At 31.4% G+C, this 20,406-nt stretch overlaps 1 protein-coding gene across 11 annotated transcripts; it reads left to right on the top strand.

Moving 5' to 3' along the window:
* The first annotated feature begins 576 nt into the window (after positions 1-576).
* Positions 577-7,589, top strand: LOC8264969. Of its 11 annotated transcripts, none has more exons than XM_015720506.3 (9): positions 577-629; positions 958-1,126; positions 1,763-2,079; positions 2,205-2,491; positions 3,440-3,586; positions 3,688-3,812; positions 4,432-4,636; positions 5,314-5,564; positions 6,539-7,544. In XM_015720506.3, the coding sequence occupies exons 2-9, from the start codon at positions 1,020-1,022 to the stop codon at positions 6,705-6,707; spliced, it is 1,608 nt and encodes a 535-aa protein (XP_015575992.1). In that variant the 5' UTR covers positions 577-629; positions 958-1,019; the 3' UTR covers positions 6,708-7,544. The 11 variants fall into 11 exon arrangements, with proteins under 11 accessions (XP_015575992.1, XP_015575993.1, XP_025013478.1 ...); XM_015720507.3 differs by having other exon boundaries at positions 589-722; XM_025157710.2 differs by lacking the exon at positions 577-629 and having other exon boundaries at positions 729-1,126; positions 6,539-6,717; positions 7,221-7,589.
* The last annotated feature ends 12,817 nt before the right edge of the window (positions 7,590-20,406 follow it).

The following is a 20,406-nucleotide window of genomic DNA, read 5'->3' on the forward strand; positions in this document are numbered from 1 at the left end:
GATGACTCTTTTCATACTAATTATCTTTTTAGATATTACAAAAATTATAATTAAATATCTATTGAATACCTCGTAACTTTATATAAATCCTATTAAACTATTAAATACAACTTAATTTTTAAACTTCATAAGAAAATTAATAATTCTCTAAATTTTATACACGTATAAATCTATTATCGTATAAGAATTAAAATATTTTTAATTGTACCTTTTATAAAAATTATAATTTTTATAATAAAAAACATCTTAAAAAATATTTTAATATAACGAGTAAAATATTTTATTTAAATATAATAATTTTTTTTATTTTTTCTATAAATATTTAATTTTTTAATTTTTTCTCATTTGCTTCTTACTTTTTACCAATAGAAAAATAAATTTTATAAATATCAATTAACCACATTCATATAAATTTTTAGTAAATTTATTAAATATAAATTAAAAAGTGAAATTCAATTTATATATATATATATATATATATATATATATATATATATATATATATAAATTGACCTTTTATTTTAAATTTAGAAAATAAAAATATATTATAAAATGAAAAATTTAAGGCATAAGCGCATTAAACAAAGGCTTCAAAGCGGCGAGCCAAGCCTCTCTGAAATCTCAATCAGGTGGGTCACTGTTTTGTTCTAAATAGTAGTAGTGGAAGATAACAACGAGCGACCGATCGTTTACTTACGTATATGATTGACATAACAAACCAGGTGCCCACAAATCCAATCCAATCCAAATCCTCACACACTTCCATTTCCAACCTCTTGTTACAAATAAAAATATTATTAATAATATTCAAAAAAGAAAAGAAAATAACCTCATAACCTAACCCTAACTTTCAGCATTTCGGGCTTCATTAATTTGCCTGTTAAACACTCACTTGCATCTTTAAACGGTAATGTTTGCTTGTTAAGTGAAGTTTATGGCGTCACATTTTTGGTGCAGGAGCTTAATTGAGTTGATTTGATAGGTAGCTGGGAAATGTGTTGATTGGAAATTTTTTAGCAATGGCAGAATATACAGCTTCAACATCATGTGTTAAGCTGCATATGTGGAGAAGCTGTGTCAAGGAGAAAGGCATTTCTTTGATCCAAAATTCACAGACACCAAAGAGGTACTCTCTTTCTTTCTTTTCAACTGTTATATACTGGATTTCAATTTTTTGTTGGTGTGAAACTTGATTATTGGATTCAATATGCCATTAAGTATAAATGGTTTGCAAGTGTCAACTCTTACCATAAGTAACTTATGCTGCTACCATTTTGGTCGGAATTTTTGAATGAAATTGCAGAATCCAAATTATCGACTCGAGCTCTTCCTTTAGCTTACATTTGTTACGGCTTAATAGAATAGGAATATAAATGGATGCCTAGATTCTAGTAATCCTGTTTTAGTTTATTTTCATAAGTAAATATATATTGATAATACTCATAAATGTTAGATGTTATTCCAATTAAGTTTCAAACTATTTACATATGAAGATTCTTTGTTAACCAAACAAAATTAATGGATATTGTTCAGGGACTTGCACTCCATTCCCAATTACGAAACATATCAAGCATGTCCTTATTTTTCTTGCAATGCTAATGATAAAGCAGGGAACAGCTGGCCAGCTGGCCAGCTGCCCACTAACTCACATGCTCTAATATGTATTCACTTTTTCTTTCTATTTGAAGAACTATTAATTCTTTGGCAAGAATGAGGTTGGTACAGCAACTCGGTTGAAATGTATGCATTAATGATTTGATAGCAGGAAGTATTCCCAAGGAAGCTGCAAAGTTTTCCACTTCCCTCCTCGAAAAACATGCAGCACTGGACTTTCATATATGAAAGCAAGTCCCTATACCAGAGAATCTTACTTAAGGTATAGATGCTTGGGATCTTTGGTGGACCCTGATGGTGTGACGGCGTCTGATCTGGTTGCTATTAGTGACCAGTTACTTCTGGTGGCCAGCATAGCGCTTACATACATGGCAGGAGTCATTCCTAATAAGAGTTCTAATTACACTTCATTGGGGAATTTCTTGGATGACGATATGGTCCGTGAAAGTGTAACAATGTCTTCTGGTAGGTAAGGGTAAGCAGATCAAAATATTATCAGATTATTCCACAGATGACATGTTCTACAACTCCTTGAAAATAAGAGTGCAATGTCTTTACTCGTGTTGATTCATTTCTTGTACATGATGAAGGTATTTTTCTCGTTTCCAGTGTTAAGAATAATGATAATCCTGTCAATTCAAAGTATGCTTGGGATGCAGTAAAGGAAAAACTTTTGGATTCTCTTGATACTCTAGAACACAAGAACAATCTGAGAAGCAGATTCCTCGAAGTTGAGCAACATCAGGCTAAGCGGCCACTAAGTTTGTATGCTGTATCTGAGGGTCCCAAGTTGCGATTACTTTGGGCTTCTTTTAAGCATCTTGAGGATGAGGCAGGCACTGTCACTGTTTTCTTTCTTTTTCTTTTTCATTTACTGGTATAGAAACTATAATATCCTAATTATAACTTTATAATCCAAAGGAACACTGGAATTACTTTACTTAATCCATTAGTGTTGAGATACTTGCTAGACGATCCCTCGGGGACTTAAAAGACGCTGTTGTGAAATAATAACTAGAACATTGGTTATTAGCGTGACTCTTTCAGCTGTAATTACAAGATAGGCAGTTAGCTGCATTATTTTCAATCTTTCTTACCAGTGTGCAGGTTGCGAGAATGACATATTCTTAGTGATATTCTGGGTAAAATCTTAGTGGCTGTTAAATTTAGCATTTCTTAGAATATACTATATTTTAAGGGTTTCTTTTTTGTTGAACTTATTATCATAATGTGCCATTCCACATGAAGAATTCCCTAGGCAGTTTATGTTATCCTCGTAGTGGCTAGTTTTATCCTCCTGTGGAAAAAGATTTGAATTTGTACATTATCTAGGAAGCATCTACAATGGAAATATCCACCTGAAATATGGAATCTACTGCTATTCAGTAGCATAACTCAACATATGTGTTGATGGGTATATCTTTTGCAAAGTTGAAAGTCTAGTGCTCACATCCAAGAGGCGTTAGAGCAACTATTCATTGAAAACGAATTAGATAAAAAAGGTAAACTTGATCCTTAGGAAAAAAACATAAACTTGAGAGGTAGTAATGTCTCTAAAATTCTATTAGGGGAACCGATTATAGGGGCTGGCTATGATTAGGTAATGGCCTTTCTATCAAATGATTTTAACCATTTTTTATGACCTAGAAGTTCAGAATATCATTTTTTTCATAGCTTTTAGTTTGCTTAGGCAAAAGTGTTAAGATATCACAGGCATAAAAAATGTTGGAAGGAAGTTCAAGACTATTTGATGAGTGCTGGTATGCATTTTGCGACCGTTCATTAGTTTTTTGGCAATTAAAGGTTTCGTAAATTTCGTTTGCAGGTGAATAATGTTCTAGGTGATTATGAGGCTCTTACTTTGGATGATTGGTTAAATAAGTTTCCTGATATTATTCGGAAGTCCTGTAACCATGTATCCATTTCTTGGCTATTAGAGGAACTTCGCCTTGAAAACAAGAAACAGGATGAGGTATTGATTAAAAAAGCTTGATATATTGCTATATGAGTTCTGTCACAAATTGGCTATTTAAATTAAGCTCTTTTGGGACCTCTTTGTATTTCTTTGTTCAGGCAATTGTCTCTTTGATGATTCAGAAGTTAAAGGGAGATGAAACTATTTTGCAGAACATAAGAAAGTCAGGCAAGGAAGATCTTTATGCTGAATTATTATACTTTCTCAGATTTGGTTCTCTCAGGTAAACTCAGTCATGACTATCTTGTTTTTTCTTTCTTCTAAACCGCATTAAGTTCTTGTATTATTCATCTTGAAAATATAGACAAGGATCATTAAGAATTTGACTTTCAAGATCGCAATTAATTTGGGACAGAGAACGTATTTGTTGCTTGACATGTTTGCTTCATATATTATTATCATTTTTTTTTTTAAATTTTGAACTAAAAATTATTTCTTTTTCTCTTTCTTCGGTTTGAGTTTCTCAAGACCGTTACAATTAGATTGTTTATAATAAAAAATTCAGTGGACTGACTAATTATAGCGAGATACAGAAACAAATTAAGGATATGGTGGCATGGCAATTTCTATCAACATTTGTCTGTCTAACTAGCAGTTTGCTTGGTTGAGCGTGTTTAGATGCTTGTGCAATCTTATACAAATTTCACTTAATTAGCTCAACAATAAAATGAGGGGGCTTTTTAAGTCAAAAATAAAAGTATAGCGGGTGAATAGGTTTGTTTGGTGTCCAAGGGCTCATCTGTGTATCTTTCCTAAAGTTTTATTTTTATGTAAATTCTATAACGGACTTAACCTTGATGTCGCTGTAGATATTTACTGTACTATTACCTTAATTCAAGCAGGAAGAATTGTTGTTATGATCAGAGCTTGTTTTCTGCGCATGGAGATTCCATATTGGAAGATTTGGTGATTGCTTTAGCAGACGGCGTGGCCAGTGTTTATTTGGAGCTTATTTCTGTTGATGGGAACTTGTCAAATGAAATGAGTGACCTGGGCATGATTATGTGTAATTTGTCAACTCGAGCACTTCAGAGATTGCGCAATGAGGTATAATAGTTTTTTTCTATAAGCCCATTGTTTTGATTAGCTGTCTTTTAAACAGAAATTGGTTTACTAACTGGAATGGTTGTTAGGATCTCTCTTGTCCTTGTATTCACTTCTTGCTTCATTACCTTAAAATTGGTTCTTGCTGTTGCATTTGTAACTAATGACAGAGATGTCGTGTTACTTTACCTTTTGCCTTGAGGTTCTGTCTTTCTTGAACTTTTCTTTTTTGTTTGTATTCTCTTTCCTGCTTGATCTATGAACCTGATAATTGACTCTGTGAAATGGTAAAAGATCCTGCTGAACTTCTTTAATGTGAAACTATTACACCTTCAACTCTTGTTTACTTGAGTACTGAATTATTGAAAGAGTAGGCATTATTTAATTGTTTAGAAAGTACAGTTTGCTTCCTTGCATTCTAATGATGCTTAATTTTAATTGAGTTACGCAAGAGAAATCAGTTGATTGAAAGGGGGAAGTCAAGGGGTGACTTCTTTGGATTCTAAATAACACATTATGCAATCTTTACTCTTGTTGGGGGTTTTCTTGTTGTTTTCAAAAATATTTGTTTTCTACAAGGTAGAGGGGGTGTTTACTGTTTAGTTCATTTATAATATTACCAGAGATGTGGACTTTTGGCACAAATATCATTAAGATTTGAAATATTTTATTGGTAGTAGGTGTCTTTGAATCAATGGTTGTATCAAAACTTGGAGGCAGTGGTATCAATGTATGAGGATCGATTTGATCTATGCACTCTACAGTCCAAAGTCGCTAAGGAACCAAGTCAGAGTCAGACTGAAAATTCTGGTTGGTGGCAGAAGCTTACTCGAAGACAATCTGGAACACTACCGTCATTATCATATGTTGTCATAAGCCAGTTCTCTATGCCAGTAAAGCGGACCAGGGAATTAAGGGCTTTGACAGGGTGGTATGTCTTTTTTCTTTGACCCCACTTTTTTTTCTTGCATATGAAATAAGCATGTCCACTAGTTTAATGTGGAATTATGGATGCTCATTTAGAACATACACTACGCCCAAATATATCGGTCTTATATTTTACTATCTTTACATCTTAGATAAAATTTCATGGTTTAAACTTCAAACTATTAATCTCTGCTATACAATTGTTCGATTACTGTTTCCTATAGAATCAAAAGAGGATTGTGGCTTAAGTGGAGCAGTTCAATTGGTGTCACTCTATGCTCCTAATTTAGCTGCATTATTATATTGTACAGGAATCTGGATGATGGGATTTGTAACTTTTAGGCAAAGTGGACGGTTGGAGTGAATTTCATCATTAGATTTGAAATGTTTTCAAGGGTTAATTTCTTTAGGTAATCCATAATAGTTAAGCTGATTGGCAAGTTTGCCGGTAGGACATGAGTTTGGGTGCCAGTGCAGACCTGTTGATTTGGCAGAATTAGGCTAATATTTTTGGATTGGGAGCAATGCCTTGTCAATAAGGAATTAGAGCATGAGTTTATCCCTGAAAATTCAGGGCGAGATCTAGAAGTTAGTTTGTTATATTTGTATAATTGCTAAACAATCTCCTTGAGAATACCACTTCTGTCTGGGTCTCTTTTATTCTTTGCAATTACACTGTGGCTGCACGTGCCACTCATTTTTCTTTCTTCCTTCTTCCCCCTGCTGCTTCCTACACACTCTCTCCCACTCCCTCTCCTGTCATTATTCTTGTCCAGTTTTGTCAATCTGCCTCTGAATTACTTTGGAGTGTGTTTAGTTTAGTTGCTCTAATTTGGAGAATCAATTCTTCTCCAATCTTATTTTGCTGCATTCTTCAACTGCTGTATGATTTTATTTTTTTATAATCCTTTTTGTTATATAATTATAGGCTGAAATACTCTTTTTATCCTTTCTAAATTATTTTTAATTATTTTGCAGGCGATACTACTTCAGTCTATACCTTGAATTATTTGATATTACCATGCCGCTGATTAGAGCTGTCATTGAAAAAGTTAGCAGTGCGATCTCATTCTTTCTAGTTACCTTGATTGGGAGGTCATTAGGACTTATCTATACCGGAATCAGGCAGTCCTTGAGATGGAAGTGAGATGTCAAGGGTACATTTCTGTTTCAGTACAGTTTTGTTTCTCCATTTTTTTCTTTTTTGCTTTGACATAACAGCAGCTACAAGAGGAAATATGACCTCTAAACAGACAGATTGAAACATTCAATTTCGCCTGAGCTGCCTGAGGCTTCTGCTGAATTTTATTAATCAAACTCAGTAGCTTCATCAGTGTCTTGTTGAAACTTGGTTTGATCTGAACTTAACGCATGCCATTGCCAAATGAATCATATTCACACGCCAGTTATCCTGAATATCGAAGTATGCATGGAACCATAGAATTATGCAGCTGCTCTTGAAATAGCAGCATAGATGTTCAATTAGTACTCATGGCCATTTGATGGTGGGATTGTTTCTTCCTTCCACCTCTTGTTTAGATGCTCTCTGGATTGAGGTGGGATGGAGCTCATTCCTTGCTCGGGAAGAGAGGGAGACAGACAGGCCTTTGTATTTATATTTGCACTGCATCATTGAAAATGTTTATGTGCATTGCATCAGGTCTTGGATTCTGGTTTCCAGAGGGAAGAAGGGCATGTTAGATGGCTAATGATTCTTAGGCATTTAAAGCTCATTATCGCGGTACAAGGTCAAAAGGTCAAATCTTATTATCTGCTCGACTTTTGTGGCTTCTAATTCTCTTTACCTAGCATTAAGGGGAGACCATTGAAAGAGCGCAAGGCTCGAAGAACAGCCCTGTAACATGCTTTCCAATTAAGGAAAAATGTGGGTCTTAAATTTTGACAGCCATTATTTGTATAGAAGTTTTAAGAACTTGCAAACACCAAAACGCTATCGCATAACATGCCTTCTTTTTCTGGTTTATTTTTATTCGTTCCGATTGGATAAATTATTATGCTTCATTAATCATATGATTCTACCCGCTTTTAATATATAGTCTTGGTACTTATATTGCTGGATACTGCTTTGCATGTGCAATCCATTTCTGAACGTTGCTGAAGACAATGGTGGGAACACCAAATGTCAGAAAATGACGGGCATAAATTAGAAAATACAATTAAAAAGATTACAAAAAGCAAAAAAAAAAAAAAAAAAAGAGATTGCAGAAAGCAAAAAGTAGAATTAAGAAGATAATCCTTGTGCCCTACCATCTTTACATGATTTATCTCTTTTGCAGAGAAACTTCTTACTATACATTAATCAATTCATGGTGTCCACATCTTTTTTTTATAACGAAACCTTTTCCACTTTATTGTTACATTTCTTTACTGCCCTCAATCCAAGGACGGGTATCCTTTGGAGAACTTTTATTAACTTTCCTTTTCTTTTTTTATTAATTCATTGCAGTCTAATTGAGTCATAAAATTATATGCAAATAAAACTTTACTAATATTCATTTATGACTGGTGGCGAAGAGTCTCAAATTCAAGACACTTTTCTAATTTTTTTATAAAGAAATTTAAACTCGAAATTTTTTTAATTTTCACAATTATCGAACAAAACAGAGTAGAGAAAAAGTGATATTTGAAATGGTGTTGAGTTCAACATCACTACTCAAACCAAAAGGCAAGAATCGAGAAAAAGATGGGAAGGAAAGGAAAGGTCCAAATGCAAGGTTTGATTTATAAGGTATATTTGTTCTCAGCAAACATATAATACAGATTTGTTCACCTTTTACATGCTATGATTAAAAAATTATATTACTATTGTGTGAGCATGAATGAGTGTGGACCACGTTGATCTTGTCCCCTTTCCATTCCTTATTGCCATTTATTTTCTCGATCCTTACGCGAGAATTGCTTGCTAGTCAGGTGCGGGTGGAGCTACATTGATTTGATATAATGGTAATTGCTGACTCCATTGGAGGAACCCTTTTTAAAAGGAATCAAGTAACAGAACTAGTAAATTGATCAGTGTGTTGCATTTTTTAAAAAAAAAAAATAATAATTTAAACAGTTTAGATTTATAATTTTCTTTTTAAATGTCGGTATCATTAATTAATTGTTAATCAGTGAGTGATAAGTGATTAGAGAGTATATTTTGGCTGCACTCGATAATTCCTTTAATCAGTATGTTGATTTTGATGTTTTGCACAGTAGTTAGGATAGAAAACTCTTTCTAGATTCCCATTGTAGATTAATGTACCAAGTCATGTCAGCTAGATTATTAAGTGTGTTAGGGTTAAGTCAGTCAAGGTGATTGCTATACATTTTGATGCTTATATATATAGTTTGCATAAACTCACACGTGAGGGGATAATTATTATCTCATTAGCATGCTATTAGAAGTTTGAATTAATCGTTTAAAATAGGAGTTAACTGAATAATTGAAGTATACAGCTCAATTAATAGAATTATATTTAGGTCTTATTAATATTAAAATGACTAGAATTTTGTTCTGACTTTTTAGTATTTACAAATTATTTGTATTTCTTACTTTTTTTAGTGATATTCTATTCCTTAAGTGTAACTAGAACCGGATCTAGCCGTTGGGACCTAACATCTAGATGGAAAGCTGAAAAATTAGGAAATCGGTATTCTAATACTATATTGGAAATTCAAATTAATTGATTAAAATGAGAGTTAATTGAATGAGTGAAATGTAAATTTAATTAATAGAATTAGGCTTGTTTCCAATTAATACCAAAATAATTAAAACCACCACTTGATCTTTTGGGCTCTGATATTTATGAATTATTTATATTTTTTATTTTTTAGTAATGTGAAATATCTAACACATACCATATTTTTTTAATTAAGTGAACATAATTTAGAGATTTCAAACTCAAACCCAAACTATTGAGGTTAGCTAAAGTTTTGATAATTTCTTTGATTAGAATAATGGATGCTCTAAAAAATCTTGCTTGAAAGTGAGTCCATGCTATAATTGGTAGCTGATAGTTAATGAATAATAAATTAAACTGTTTGATAAATTATTATTATTATTATTATTATTAATATATTAAATAACTATTGAGGTATATTTATTTTGAATTATATTTTACTTTTATCATGTTATTTGATATAAATTAATAAAAATACTTATAGAAGTTATTTTAAAGTTGGTATTGAAGCTTAAATCCATTAATAATAAATTTTCTGATTACAAATGCTATAATTATGAATATTACAATTATTTAACTTTTAATTCATGTTATAAAACCTAATTACACGAGCTATCAGTTAATAACGAAAAAAAACTCTAAAAACAAAATTAATAAAATCAGCAATAGTTGGAAATTAAATCAAGTACCTTAAACACTCAATTATTATGTGTTAATAATAGTACTATCATTACTAACCTAGAAATAAAAAAATAGAGAAATGTCCGAATTATTAATCATGTAATGAGCCTTCTACCTGTTATTTGCCATGTCTTACTACTTCCCTATTGTTCTCTGCTCTGCTAATCATCTATATCGACTTCAAGAAAATAAAAATTAAAAAATCAACAAATGAATTGTTTATAAATACTGCTGAAAATAAAAAATGAAAAGAAAAAAGAAAGAAGAAGACCATTAACAGATTGTTGTTTATAAAAGTTAAGAATCATTTGCAAGCAAGAATATTTTGACTATATATATGCAGAAGCAAGACTTGAAAAAGACAAGAATAAAGATCATATTCACCTACTAATGTCCAATTGCCTTTAATTAATAAGCAATTATCAATCCAACTTCTTTTAACCTACTTTTTGACTGCTGCTAATTATTCTCATTCTATTATATATATATATATATATATATATATATATATATATATGTATGTATAACAGCATCCTTTCTTTTTCTTTTTTGTTTGTCTCTTCCTTTCTCATTCTTCGTAGCTCGCTCTTTATGAATTTCTGTTCCATTTCTCTTATTTTCTCTTTATCCCGGGATGCTTCCGTACACAATAGATGGAAATCACAACATGATGTACCCTTTTAGTTTCGCAGCTCAGCTTTAAATCACTATGCTGAAACCTCATGCGCTGAAAGTTAATCTAAAGGGTTCACTTACAAACAGATGCATGGCGATGGTAAGAACAGACAAAGAAGTATTATAACGTTCTTGTTGCTACGGTAGAGTAGAGATGGATAAACTTTAGGTGAAATGAATTCTTCATATGGCATATGCAAAGTGTTATAATAAATATGTTACTATAGAATGATCCTATATATATATATATATATTTATATATGGCTTCTGTTACTGATTTTCATGGAAATATAATGATTATTATTATTATTATTATCATTTGTATGTATGTATACATATCACAATGGTACCGCAGAATCATTCAATTCATTAACAACTAATATATATATAAGAGCTAAAGAGATTCAGGAGATTAGAGTATAATTGTTTGACTGTTATCCACATGTTTGAAGGGGACTATTATAATAAGAGAGGCAAGCAAAAACATCAGTACCCAATAAGATAAAGTAATAATACATAACTCCATATATGCTTGAAATTAAAGAAAGCTAGCCCTAGCTAGCATTTCTCTTATATCTTTTGGCTTAAAGCAGCCAACTAGATAATTTATTAACACTGCATTTGCTTTTTTTTTTCTTTTGGTGTCTTCAAGTTTTTTCTTTTTAAGTGAAAGAAAGGGCTATCATATATATATGTATATAACTTGTCGAGTAGGACCTTTGTGGATGGTAAAAATATTATTTTAAAAATTTTAACACAATTGCATACAATTATTTCATTTGCACGCTTTCAAATTTGATCTATTTTTTTTTAATTATTTATCAATATTCCTATCAATAAAGAAAGAAAAAGAACTTGTGATAGCTCAATTAGGAACTATACCTATAAATATATTATATTAGACTGATCTATATATATACTCACATTGAAATTAAATTCAAAATTGTAGCAAGGCTAACACAAGAAAGACATTATGAGAACTAAAAGGGAAAATCCCCACATGCCCCCTATTTTAATGTCATCTCAATTGTGGTTGGAGTAGGGTTTGGCATAATGATACATCTCTTCAAATCAAGTCTAACAGTGAAATAACAAAGAATGCTGCCTTTTCATCTTTTCTACTTTAATCCATATGCATCCTTTGCTATTCTTCCTCTAAAGTCATTGTCTATTCTATGTCACTATTAATTGTAGTTGTTTCCTAACAATTCACAATATTCCTATCTACTGTCAGCAAAATAATGAAAAACTGACCCCAATTGAAAAATTAACCGAAACTTGAATTCAGAAATTCTTTAGCTGGACAGATTTTTTTTTTCTTTTTAAATCTTTTTAACTTTAGTTCGATTAACCACCAATTTTTAAGATTTTTTTACCTTAATCTTCTGTTTGCTCTCTTCCCCTATTTCTTTCCATTATATACAAAAGGTGATTCCTCTATTACACTTAATGTAGGTTTGAGTTCAAGGGACTTGTCAGATTCCAGCTTTTAGCACAGATTATACAGCCGATGGCGCCTCTTAGTACACTACACACAAACAAACAAAAACTGCTTTTAGCGACCGACAGTATCCATGGCTAAAAGCAAGAAAATCCGTCGCTAAAGCAATAGATTAGCGACGCATTTAATATTTCATCTATATATATAGTCTCATATTGAAAGACTGAGATGAAGCAAAACCAAATAATGAGGACCCAATACCTGAAACTGAAAGGCAAACGAGGATCTGATTAAAATCCAAGGAGATAGATATATAGGTGGGATGCTGTCCTGACACCACTTGATGTCACCCATTTCTAATCTGATATAAGAATGATGGGTGACCATACAATCTGGTTCTTGTGTGTTGTTCTTGTAGCAGTTGTTGTTGTGGAGTGTTGAGTGCATTGCTGAGCTGAAAATAGATCAAATTTATTTGCATCCTGAGGTCTTCCTTTTGCTATGTACATAAGGGGAAAATGTGAAACACATAAAAGTAATTTGATGTGGAAATAAAGGTGGGTTTTTAAGTTGAGGTCTACAAAGTTGTCGACCATCATTGGAAAATAATTTACATGATATGTACATGTAATTTCAACCGTTAAACTTAATGAATAGTATTTAATTTATTATTTTTTAATAAAATATACTACTAATAAACTTTAATTCGTTGTTATTAAAATCTCCAAGCTATAATATATGAGTTTTGGTATATATTTTCATTTATACAGTCAACCGATAGATGATTAATATATATTTGTTAGTTTTAAATAATAAAATATATATTAATCATCCGATACTAAAGTATAAAATATTTATATATACATGTCAATCTCTTATTTATTATGATGTATAGACTAAATTTAGATAAGAATTTTTTTGAATGAAATATAAATTATAAATAATTATTAATAATTTTAAAGCTGGTTGTATATATTATAATCTGCTTATTAATCATGCAAATGAGAAAAGAATTAATACCAAGAAAAAGGTTGGATTGAAAGAAACAATTATATGCTTTACGTACAATATGATTTCTTAACAAAAACTCCTCCTTTAGAAATTCCATTCCTTCTCAAATTGGGGTATCCTTTCTGTCTTTTCTTTTCTTTTACTCACATGGTGGTTCAGAATGCAAAGAAGGGCAGAAAGTATCATTTTAATTCTTCTATTGGCTAGGTTGAAGAACATGTATAAAATACTGATTGATTGTCTTACCAAGAATAAAATCTCTCAACCCTATGTTCTTGCTCACAATTGAAATTTCTTAGCTATATTTGATATATATGAGAATATATTCCTAATAAAACGCCCATATAAGCAAAAGTTGAAATAAAGTTACTAATTAGAGAATAAGCCATTTCCTTTTCTTTCTTTTTTTTTTCTTTTCTACTTTCAAACTGTTCAAGTTTTTTCTCGAAATTACATAAATCATACTATAATCCGATAATTTCATGTATTATCTTATTATTGACTTGTTTTCCATTCCATATGTATAGTTTTTTTCAAATATTAGACTATATCACTGATTCATCTGTTTACGTAAATAGATAATTAATATTTTATGATTTTTTCAATTTGAATTGAAACTTAAAAAATAATGTTCAAAATAAAGCACAGACTTTACCTCAATGAACCACCAATTATCTTAAGAAAAAAATTGAAAAGACCCACACACACATAAAGAAAAAGAAAAAAAAACTAGCTAGAAGAAACATATATATTGAGAGCTTACCTAAATTAGTTGAATATTTGGCCCACGATAGCATGGCTTTAATTTTGCAGCTAACTTGCACCTTACCCAATACAAGAAAAGACAGCACCAATTTGTTTGATTTTTGGGTTGACAACACCACAAACTAAATGAAACATTTAAATAAGGTCCACTCTTTTGACTTTTGCTACCATATGTTTCTTTTTTCTTTCTTTTTTGGAAGAATTTGCTACCATATGTCATGGAACCATCACATGGAGAATAAGCACGGTTCGAATTATTTTTTATTCAGGCTCTAATATAAATGAAATAAAGTATTCTCTTTCTTTTTTGTTGTAAATTAAATCTTATTAAAGTCGTTGAATTTATTAATATCGACAAATAAAAGGATACAAATTTAAAATCTCTCCATATCTTTAAAATATATTTAGAGGAGATAATCAAATTACTCATTGTCAAAGGAAAAGAATTCGAATTATGATTTTTTTTTTATAAAAAAATTATTAAAGGTGCAATAGATTAGACATGATATTATAATTAAAACTATAGAAGTGATTAATTCACAAAAGATCAATCTGTACGAGCAGAATACTAACTAGGTTTTCTTAACAGCTAGTGTAATATGGAAGATTTGTGCCAACGAAACCTATTATTCTTGCTCTGAAATGATCATTTGCTTTTTCTATATAAATGAAAAGAAATATATAATATGTTTTCCTTTTAATGTCTGCCCTTTACATTTCTTGAGAAGTAAAAACCAGAAAATCATGGTTTTGGTCTGAGAAGAGTAGGTAGGAAGGTTACTTCAATGAGGTCCAATCAATCGATTCAACTTGGTGCATCCTTCATTATGCATGCATGGTATAGCTAACTCTATATATAACTTTTTAGCCAATTCCGTTAAGCAAGCACCTTGCAGCTGTATATTTTTATTCGAGGTATAAGGAAGTGAAATTTCAAGATCCAGTCATCTTCTCTCTACCGGGTAAATTCTTATCTTTATATCGAGTTAAAAAATTATTATTTTTATTATATAATTTACCACTCATTGATCCTTTTATAAAAAATAAAAAAAATCAATGAACTCTTATATCTTTAAACAATTTTAGATCTAGTACTAAATAACGAAGAAGTAACAAATCATAATGTAAAAATGTTACTGCAAAGTGCTAACGAGCATAGGACAAATAGCACACACCAAAGCACTTCCATTATTTAATTTTGTTGGAGGGCATGTATATTACACAATTTCAATAGCTGTCGATCATAATAGTACGTATTTATTTTAGAAAAAAAATATATGACAAATTAAAAGCAATGTCTTAATAATTTCGTACGTAATTCAACTAATATATTTTCTCATATAAAATGAGTTCAAATTGCAATCGCTTGTATATTCAAATATTGCATATTCCTTCTCACTTTGAAGTCAATGGAAATACACAATCAACCAAAATTTTCTTTTTGGACCATCTCAACTTCCCCCGCCAACTTGTTTCCCCTCCTTTTCTTGTAGCTAGCTAAGCAACTCCCATTCCATATTCAAAGTATAGACAAATACGCACACCCCCACTTTTGATGTTTTCTTGCCCAGAATTATATGCAAATTAAACATAAAAAGAAGGCAAGAAGGCAGGCAGGTAACCAGTCAGAGAGGGATTGAAACCCAAAAAAGAAATATATATATATATATATATATCTACGGATGTAATTCAAGTGACAAGAACTTTAATTTTTAATCTTTTCGTTCCAAGTCTTCTCATTCACATTCTCTTTTGATAGTTTGACCTGTAGCTTACATTCATCTCATACTTTCATATTTCTAACCTCTGATGATTCCTTTATTTTATTAATTTACGAGTACATATGTTTGAAGATTGTTGTGCCAGACGTTTGTCTACTGCTAACGATATCTAGAAAAACCTCAATATTGCAGGTAATTAAGCAAGTTAACAGTGGGATATCAGTTTAAAAAAACAAAAGAAGAGAAAATGTACAAAGTTGGCCTTAACGTACCAAAGAGAAATATATATATTATATATATTATATATTACCGAGGTAGTGGGGACCCATGCATCACCCATCATGGGAGACATACATACATGTTTTGGCCTTTCACAATGGAGGAAGCAGCAGTGTGTTGATTTTTCGAAAGAGAATACGATGCTTTGCTTTTCTTGTGTCTTTTCTAATTTCTTATGTTTATATCTTCTTTTCTTTCTCCCATAAAACAATTTGTTGCCTTTCATTTACCTTTAGACCCACTCTCTGTTTTCAGGAGTTTTTACTCACTCTCCCTCCCCATATATTCTTCTATGGTATGTTCTTCTTTTAAATAGTGGGCATTACGACACTACTGTCTGTATTAATTAGCTATATACGTGTGACCATACAAGGATATTCTATGTTCTTTTCACCATCATATATGTTTTTAGTGTTTTTTGTTCCAATAATAATAATTACAATTGATAAAAAATAAAATAAAGCCATTTTGTTAAGATATAACACAGTGTGTATATATAATTAAGGATACACTGTTTCATAATTATTGAAATCTCACTTCCAAAAGAGTAGCAAGTATCAGCATAAATGCCCAAACAAGTTTTTGTCTTCATTTCACTATGTGCACGCACAATGTCGAACCCAGCTTTGTCGAAATTATTGCAGAAAATTAACGTTTGACAAGACTGCAAATTCTAATTTTTAAAATAGAATTCAATTATTTGATTGAATAAGTACGCGCCAAGAAAGGAAGCCAAAGTATAGTTGGCTAAAAAAAGTAACCAAAAGAATAAAAATAAGCACATAATAAATTTCCTTACTTAGGGTTCTCCAAGTCAAAGAAAGATTTCTTGGGGAACCGGCCAAGAAAGAAAAAGCCACCAATTTCTTCCCTTACTCCACCTGTTAATTACTACTTTCTACTTGGTGCCATTGTCTTTACCTTTCAAGATTCTTTAATATTTCATTTGCAAGATGGCCCCATGACTAAATCATGCGTTAATGTTTTGCGATAAGACTATAACACCCTTCTTCAGATTTTACTTGTCTATTCTAGTTAAATTAAAAAAAATTCTTAGGTAAAAGATGTATATATTATACTGTCTGGAAGATGTTGACATACAGTATTATTTATTAAAAATAATGTTTATATTAATTGATTTTTCATGAATAATTTCAGTTTAATAAATAATACCACATGTCAATTTATAATTAATTTTCTTTACGATAATATTAGACATATGATAACTAAATGTTGTACATATTATTGAATAATTCTAAGGCTATCGATAAAATCAACTAAACGCTATCGATCTTACTAATGTTGAATAATTATTTTAGTGAAATCAACATACAAATTGATTTATTTATTGAATAACTTTATGTCGAATGTATATTTTTAGGTATACTTAGGTTCTTAATTAGTTATGTAAGTGAATGCAAATAAACTGAAAAATGATTTGCAGGTAAAAGATTAGGCATTGAAAATCTGCAATAGTATTCACAATCACATCCATCTTTATTAAGTTTTAACTAAAAGGCATTTAAATTTGTACAGGAACAAAAATGAAAAAAATATATATATCCAAGGACATTTTGGTCACAATAATTCAAAAATCTGTATTCATCTAAGCCTAGAGCTATACTAATAATTTCATATCCTCAACAAGGGCTCCATGGTCAATGCACAAACTGATTGCAGCACCTTTCATATATACTTCCATGCTAAGTTGATTCTTGGTTCTTCTACAAAAATTAATGTGTATCGAATTTCAAAACCTCCTTTCCGTTCACTTTTGCTGAAGCTTCTCCTCCTATCATTTTATTTCTTTTTCTTTCTCTATCTTTCTCCTTCTCTCCTCCTTCCCTTCTTAGCCTTGGTGCTGGTTCATGGATATTGAACCCTTGTGGGCTCTTGGGGGGTGGTTTCTTTTCTCTATTTGCATGGCAACACCAAACACACAATCATCAATTGCCCAAAACAACACAAACTCTCATCATTTCTCTCTCTTCTTGATTACCCTTTTCTTCATTTTTCTTCTACTCCTCGTTACCCCTAGTAGCAAGGCCACAAATAACCCATCTGCTCTACCCTCTTCAATTTCTATCAAAAGGCTTCTCTTGGAATCATCAGAATCTGCTTCTTCTACAACCATGAACTTGCACCCGGAACATCCACAGCAGACACATGCTTCTTCATCAGCAAAATCTAAGGGTTCAGGGTTTGGGGCAGAGGCTCATGAAGTTCCAAGTGGACCAAACCCTATATCAAACAGGTAAGTTACTTAATGGAGAAGAGATACAATTTGTACCACCAGCACTCGTGATGGCGGTTTATGATGAAGATGCATGGTAGAGAGAGTTGTAACGGTGAAACTGTTATGAAATTTGTCATCGTTATAGTATAGTTTTAGCCCATCAATTAATACTGCTTGTCCTCAGTGAGAAGTTTGTTAAGTTTGCTGTTATGTCGTCATCCTTAGCCTTACTTCTTTTATTTTTATTTTTTTCCTTGTTTTTTGTATTGGGGGGAAAGGTTATTTTTCTTACTAGAAATGTATAGCAAGAGAGACACTCTATTTTGATATATAAATATATGTATGCATCCCATCTTTTTTCATATATACATATATAATAGATAGATAGATAGATAGATAGATCATGGTAAATTGTTATTGCTGTTTAAAAAAGACGAGCGGTTTAGTTTGGTTTGGCTCTTATATGTGTGTTTATAGAGGATGACCTTTTCCAAGATATGGCCGAAAAGCTTGAAGAGTTAGAGAGTCCCCTGCTTTTCTTTCTTTCTTTCTTTTTGTGGTTCTATGTTTTGTTTGAAGAGGGGTTCAATAAAGTATTCAGATTGGTATCTTTTTTTTTGAAATACTTGAACTTTGTATATAAATTAACCTATCTGGCTGGTCAACTAAATTCTTCATATATGCTTTACATCTGATCTAGCTAGTCTAGAGACTTTATATGAGATAGTGCTTTGTTTATTTTCCAAAATCTCTTAACATCTTACCCTCCAAAAAGAAAAGAAAAATGTCTTGATGGGGCTATTTGAAAAAACCAGCCATGGAAATATAACTTCAAGAAAGGTAAAGGAAGGAAATTAAAAGTGAGGAAGAAATTTAGGTAGTTGCATGGATTTACTACACCTCAGTTGGTTTTGAAAGGTGATGAACTATAAACAAGGAAGGGAAGGAAATTAAGGCAGATAGATAAGAAGAAGGAAGGAGGAATCTAGGCAGTGGTGTCAGATCTATGAATGAACGACTGAGAGTGAGTGGAGATAGGTTATTTTGTTTTTGTTTTTGCCCGAGAAATAATTTTGAAATCTTCCTTTGGACTTTGCTTTTGTCTTCTCAGAAAATTAACGCAAAAAAAAAAAAAAAAAAAAGAACACATCATCCAAGAAAAGCTGAGATGCCAAAGCAACGAACAAAAGTCATCAGCAGTACATCAGTCATGAGAGAGTGTGTAGCTGCCTTTGCTACAGAGCCCATGATTTGGTAATAATAACAGTGTCATTCCCTATTCTTGAATCAGTTGCCACCAATCATATGAATTATGATGGTGTTTCCTGCCTCTAAATTTAAAAATAGCAAAATGATAGAGAGATAGACTTTCTTTTTCTTTTTTAATATGAGTTAAAAAATTCTTGCACACACCCTTTTGACTTGTCTCAGGTTTATGTTATCTTTTCAACCGCAAATTATGGCCCTATAATGGCAGATTTTCCATTACTTGTTTGTTGATGTGTACCTTTTGCCTCGTGGTTTGATCTTTGACCAAAATATAGAAATCAACTTCAACTGCAGTAAAATAAAAAATTGTTACAGCCAACCTTTGGCCTCAGTTTTTCTTCTTTTTTCTTTTTTTTTTTTTATTTTATCTATCAGAGGCTAATGAAAAGTTGGCTGCATAATAAAAATTAATAATTTCTTCTGCACCTGCCATAAAAACGAACATTTATATAGTTGAGAAGTTGAAATTTAAACTCAAAACTTCCATTTTTTAAATGTTGTTATCATTTGAGCCGAGTCTTAAGCATAATTTCTTCTCAAATTTTATATAATAATAAGAGCAACAATGTAATACAACAAATGCCGAAAAAATGCCCTTACAAAAACTAGTAACCTAGAACTAAAGTTATTGTAGAGGCTGTTGAATCCGATTAAAATCATATTTACCTTGAGCTTTTTGCACCTTATTGCCGGGCAATGATAGATATAACAACTTATCACACAAATATAATCATATAATGACTAACTAAATAATTATTTTAATTATTTATGATCATATTATAACTTTAATCAATTTTCTTTTATCTTGTAAATATTTAATTGGTACAACACTATTTATTTAATAGACTGTAAGGCAGATTACTTTCTTTTATATAATTATGTGATTGCCTGGTCTAAGTTAAAGTTCTGATGTATTATCATTAACTAATTGACATGCATGCACAGGAGAAGACACAATGAAATTATGCTGGCTAGGCTACAAACACTTGCCACACTAAGCCTATTAATGGAAGAACTGCAACAACACAGAGAATTAAGTATGGAAAATGAGCTTGCACACAATAACCATATATAGATTAGATTAT

Source organism: Ricinus communis, chromosome 7 (assembly GCF_019578655.1).
Source record: "Ricinus communis isolate WT05 ecotype wild-type chromosome 7, ASM1957865v1, whole genome shotgun sequence".
Lineage (NCBI taxonomy): Eukaryota > Viridiplantae > Streptophyta > Magnoliopsida > Malpighiales > Euphorbiaceae > Ricinus > Ricinus communis.

Excerpts from the sequence above, each read along its gene's own strand:
- LOC8264969 (XM_015720506.3), top strand. The coding sequence starts at position 1,020 with ATGGCAGAATATACAGCTTCAACATCATGTGTTAAGCTGCATATGTGG. Across the intron at positions 1,127-1,762 it reads AATTCACAGACACCAAAGAG|CAGGAAGTATTCCCAAGGAA; the intron begins GTACTCTCTTTC and ends ATGATTTGATAG. Across the intron at positions 3,813-4,431 it reads CTCAGATTTGGTTCTCTCAG|GAAGAATTGTTGTTATGATC; the intron begins GTAAACTCAGTC and ends TAATTCAAGCAG.